At 37.0% G+C, this 5,869-nt stretch overlaps 1 protein-coding gene across 1 annotated transcript; it reads right to left on the bottom strand.

Moving 5' to 3' along the window:
- Positions 1-1,684: 1,684 nt before the first annotated feature.
- LOC126055847 (uncharacterized) lies at positions 1,685-4,854 on the bottom strand. Its single transcript, XM_064035610.1, has 2 exons — positions 3,240-4,854; positions 1,685-2,103 (listed from the first exon to the last, which is right to left on the bottom strand). Exons 1-2 carry the CDS (start codon positions 4,852-4,854, stop codon positions 1,685-1,687), a joined length of 2,034 nt encoding a protein of 677 aa, XP_063891680.1.
- Between the last annotated feature and the right edge of the window lie 1,015 nt (positions 4,855-5,869).

Raw genomic sequence — 5,869 nt, 5'->3', positions numbered from 1 at the left:
TTTTGATATACATATTCCCAAATAATAATCACTAAACCTCATTAACCCCTAACATAATAGCTGAATACTCCATATTCCTATCATTCATATATCACAATCCAACATGTGCGGAAATTAAGAGCTCATTGCTACCCAGAATCAAAGTCACTAGCGTAATGGACCGTCACAACGAGGTTTACATAAGAGCAATCGCACACTATAAGCTTTAGATCAACCAATAGTGTGGTTGGGCATGATTTCTAGTGTGGAGCAATATTTTTCTTTTAATAAAATTTTAAGTATTTTTGGTAGGAGCAAAGAACTTATCATTTTCTATATTAAGGTGCCATTTATTCAACATAATTCTTCATTTTTTAATATATATTAATTGTAAAAAAAAACATTGAGAAATAAATAACCGGCATTGGGAACAGGAGTTTTCAACTTACCTGCCTAGAAAAAGTGTGCAACAAAAAGTAAAAAAAAAAATGGAATTTCTAAAATTGAGTTTATCTTCAATTCAGTATACAAATATGGTACAAGATTACGACGTGAATGTTCAAAAGTTACGCTGATACCAAGGAGTTTGAATACAGACGCGAGACGTTCAAACTGTTACAAAACTAGTTTAGAGTTATAATAAACTTTGTTAGATATCGAAATATCGTTTCTAACTTCAATTCTATATTTTGAAAACTTCAATGTCCATAAGCAAGTGGTTTTCTTTTTATTAAAGTTTCATAATTTGCTTTTAGGCTTGATTGCCTATTAAAACCAATTCTGTAAAACATAATTGTATCTTTGTGAATTTCAAATTATTTAATAAGATGACGGGATGTGGATGAATAGATTCACTGAAAAATATTTTGAGTGAGTAGGTGCAGACTTTACTTGATTAAATTGCCTACGCAATCGTTCAATTTTGTAAAAGTTGCTAAGGTAAATAAAATTCTGTAAAGCTTCTAATAATCTATACCAATAAAAGGTGTATAAAAATGAGAATAAATCACGTAACCCTTTTTAAACAATTTGACCTTTTTCAAACCCGCGCTCCAAATGCAGATAACATTTCATTACGAAATTGGACCTTTAGTCAGATAATGTATTAAAAAGTTTTGAATCTGGCATTTTGATAAAAAAAGTCTTACTTATTATTATAACAGACTCTAGACTGACAAGAATGATTCAAATAAATAAGAAATTGTTACATCAGCATTTTTTTTTTACATTATATCAGAACTTTTACCTCACGCCTTCTATCCAATACGTTTTCAATTTTTCCCCCAAGAAAATGCATCATTGACAACTTAATTCAATAGATAATGGAGGACGTTATACGTGCCATAAATTCTTGTTTAACCCTTAATAGAAAGATTTAAGGCTACCTGTCGGAGACAAAATAATACTTCTTCTTGTTGTAAAGAAAAGTACTTTAATTAAAATAAAATAATTACAGGACACGGACGACGCGACACTTTCTTCGCTTAATATTAATTTAGTATTATTTCGACATTATTCGACAATGCTCTTGTGGCGTGCGTAATTAGCAATATCAATATGGCGGCGCGCGGCTCCAGCGCGCGCGTCCTGCGCCCGCGTCCCTCTCTCCACCCCCTCGCGTCCCGTAGAGCCGGGCACACATCCGCCCGGTTTTAGTAAGTTTAGTGTGGGCGCGAACATCCTCCCGGGGTTGAAAGGGTAGCTTTCAAGCTTCTTTATTCTCGGCAGCATCCTTGTCATCATTGATCAGTGTCGTGTCTGCTGGGGCTGAACTTGGTAGGATGCACATTTTGTTCACAGCCCTTCGTACTGTGCCTCTGGAAGACATGACATCGGCCACCCTGCTGACTCCATCCGTCCCAGGATACAAACGTGTGACACGGCCGAGTCTCCATTGCAGTGGGGGAACATTTTCTTCCTTCAGGATCACCAGATCACCCACACGAAGCTCATGCTGCCTGGTTTTCCATTTCGTGCGTTGCTGCAGCTCCGCTACGAACTCCCGGCGCCATCTTTGCCAGAAGTCTTGTCTGATTTTCTCTATAAGTTGGTAACGATTTGGACTCTTCGTATTAATAGGTGCCGACGGTAACGACGTGAGAGGTCGCCCGACAAGGAAGTGCCCTGGGGTAAGTGGTGTAGGATCGGTAGGATCGGAAGATAGGGAGACAGAGGACGGGAATTAAGTATGGCCTCGACTTGTGCTAATAACGTAGCAAGCTCCTCGAACGTCAAGGAAGCTTTACCGGCCGTGCGTTTTAAATGAAACTTTGCCGACTTGACTCCTGCTTCCCATATGCCCCCAAAGTGAGGCGAGTACGCCGGGCTAAATACGAATTTTGTACCATTATCATTCGCGAAATTATCAGTACACTTACGATTGGACCTGAGCACTCTACACATTTCGTTATTTGCGCCTCTGAAATTAGTGCCATTATCGCAATAGATGACACTAGGTTTGCCTCTTCTTGATATGAACCTTTTTAATGACAATATAAATGCATCAGAGCTCAAACTACTTACTAATTCTAAATGAATCGCCTTAGTCGAGAGGCATACAAATAAACATAAATAACATTTTGAGGATTGACTTCCTCTACCTTTGCGACTAGAAATAGTAAAAGGACCAGCAAAATCTACACCGCATGTGTAGAAAGGAAACATTGAGTAAGTTCTTTCCGAAGGTAAGTTACCCATTATTGGTTGAATAGTTTTTCCTCGAAAGCGAGTACAGAGTAGACACTTCTTAGTCGTACTGCGAGCTAAATTTCTACCTCCTATGGCCCAAAATCGCTCTCTGATAGACGCTAGCAGATGTTGCGGTCCTGCATGAAATAAACGTTCATGTTCTTGCCTGAATAATAATTGAGTGAACTGATGTTTTGCATCTAAAACCATGGGGTGCTTCTTATCATAATCAAATTCAGAATTTTGAAGCCTACCACCAACTCTCAATATATTGTTGTCATCTAAGAAAGGATTCAACGACAGTAATTTAGACTTACAATTGAGAGTTTTCTTATCACTAATTAATTTAATTTGGTCAGAGTAACTATCCAACTGACTTAACCTAACTAAAGTTAATAATGACTTATCTAATTCCTTAACATCTAATGGTCCACTATTTCTACTATTTTTATTTAAGCAATTATGTACAAAACGTTGCACATATGCATAGATCCTAATAAGTTTATTAAAGTTAGAATATTTTTCAAATTCAATTATATTATTTACAATTGTGGTGTGACATTCAATGTTACGTGGGATTTTAAGTTCTGGTAAACTAGGGATTTGTTGTTGTGTAGGCCAACAAGTAGGGTCATTAGCGAGGAACAAAGGCCCTGCCCACCAAAGGCTAGAAGCTTTTAACTGCTTGGGAGACACACCTCTAGAACCCATGTCTGCAGGGTTTTGATCAGTTGGTACATACCTAAAGTCGAATCCCGGTGTCAGTTGATTTATTTCGTTCACTCTATTACAAACAAATACTTTAAGATCCCTGGGTGGAGTTTGCACCCATCCCAACACAACCATCGAATCAGACCATAGAACTTTTCGGGATATATTACATTGTAAGGAATCTAATACCTTTGAACATAGACGAGCCCCTAGGAGTGCGCCACACAACTCCAGCCTCGGTATAGTGGTTGGATTCATTGGGGCGACTCGTGCTTTAGCACACAACAACCTAACTGTTACCTTTCCAGTACAGTCTTCAGAGCGCAAGTAGATACATGCCGCGTAGGCTTGTTGTGAGGCATCGACAAAACAATGTAGTTCTATAGTTTTAGGATTGTCACATAAAACCCAACGTTCTATATTAATATCAGACAAATATGAAAATTCTTTCAAAAGGCTAGACCAATCCTTACAAAATTCAGCTGGTACTGGGTCATCCCAGTCCAGTTTAGCAGACCATAATTGTTGTAGTAAAATTTTAGGTACTATAATACAAGGGCTTAATAGTCCTAAAGGATCAAATACTTTGGCCGTAGTAGAGATTACTGACCGTTTGGTTATTTGAGCAGAATGCTGTAAATCTGTGGAAAATAGTAAATTATCAGACTTAGGACACCAAATAAGACCTAATACACTAGATTCCTTATTAAAATCTACAAATTTTGCTGTATCATCATCATTTTCAAATAAGCTAGGACAATTTGTTCTGAATTTTCTTAAAGGCAATTGTGCTGAATCAAGAGTAGCAACAACTTCCCTATAAATATATTTTAAACCCTCTACAGTTTCGGAACCAGTATTTAAATCATCAGCATAAAAATCATTTTCAATGACACATGCTATAGACTTATCCTCACATTCTTTTGCTAACTGTAGCAAACATCGAGTACTGAGAAATGGTGCGGACGCAGTACCATAAGTTACTGTGTTTAGCTGTAAGATATCTATCGGTTTTGTTTCGTCATCGCGCCATAATATTAGTTGTAGGTGGCGCTGCTGTTCCTTAATTTCAGTCTGCCGAAACATCTTCTCTATATCTCCGGTGAGAACATATTTATGTTTACGAAAGCGAAGCAAAATTGATATTAAATCACTCTGTATAACTGGCCCGACCATCTGTATATCATTAAGTGATTTTCCAGAACTAGTTTTACATGAGGCATTGAACACTACCCGCAGTTTAGTGGTTTCACTTTTTTCCCGTATTACTGCGTGGTGGGGCATATAATATCCGAACTCAGGTTTATTTTTTAAAACTCTTAAATGTCCTAAATTAGCATACTCGTCTATGAACTCCTTGTATTTAATCTTAAGACTAGGATTCTTAGCAAATTTTTTCTCTAGATTTAAAAAGCACTTCTTAGCTATATAATATGAGTTCCCAAGAGCTTTCTCAGGGGACTCCTTAAAAGGCATTGTCACAGCAAACCTACCATTTGGTAATCTAGAAAAATTCTCAATAAAATTGTTTTCACAAAGCTGTTCTTCTACAGAATATGTTTTAGTAACTGGAAGGTCATCAATTGTCCAAAACCGTTCTAAAGATTCCTTTATTTCTTGAGTGAAATTACAATAAACTTGTGAGGTTGGCTGTTGTGTACTTATTGGGCCACTCACTAGCCACCCAAACTTGGACTCCTGTAAAACAGGATTTTTATTACCTAACTTAATTAAATTAGAGCCTACTATGTCCCAGTAGACATCTGCCCCTAAGAGGATATCTACCTCAGAAGGGAAAAAGTAATTCGGATCAGCTAAAACAATGTTACTTGGTAATTTCAAATATTCAGTATTTATTAAAGAATTTGGTAAAATTCCAGTAATTCTGGGAACAACTAAACACTTAACTTTAATCTCAAAAGAATTACACCTAGACTTCAGCTTTAAATTACAACTTTGCTTAATACTACAATTAGAATTATTAATACCACAAACATTTACAGACCCTCCCGGGTTAATCACTAAACCTAATTTTTCTTTTAAACTGTCAGTAATGAAGGATGATTGGCTTCCTGTGTCTAACAGGGCTCTGGCTGTGTATGTTTTCTTGTCTTTCACAACCTGGATAAGAGCTGTACTTAATAACACCTGGTCGCTGCTGACCACAGACAGTGACACCGGTAGAGATGATGTTGATGGTTGTTCACTATTCTCTGTTTGTGTGACATGCACTAATGTGTTATGCTTTTTCTTGCATGAACGACACATCGCCTTTAATTTACACTGATATGCATTATGACCACTTCGAAAACAATTCTTGCATAAATTAAACTTAGTAATCTCACCTAGACGTTCATCCACAGTCATACCTTTGAATTTGTCACACAAGTAAAGTGGGTGAATTTCCTTGCACACAAGACATTCATTATTATTTACTTTCTTATCAACAGCTGCAACAAAACTTTTGGAGTGTGTGTTTGTTTTATATTTG

Source organism: Helicoverpa armigera, chromosome 7, assembly GCF_030705265.1.
Source record: "Helicoverpa armigera isolate CAAS_96S chromosome 7, ASM3070526v1, whole genome shotgun sequence".
Lineage (NCBI taxonomy): Eukaryota > Metazoa > Arthropoda > Insecta > Lepidoptera > Noctuidae > Helicoverpa > Helicoverpa armigera.
This window is presented reverse-complemented; position numbering and strand designations above follow the sequence as displayed.

Excerpts from the sequence above, each read along its gene's own strand:
- LOC126055847 (XM_064035610.1), bottom strand. The coding sequence starts at position 4,854 with ATGCCTTTTAAGGAGTCCCCTGAGAAAGCTCTTGGGAACTCATATTAT. Across the intron at positions 2,104-3,239 it reads ACCAGAACTTAAAATCCCAC|GGCACTTCCTTGTCGGGCGA; the intron begins GTAACATTGAAT and ends CACTTACCCCAG.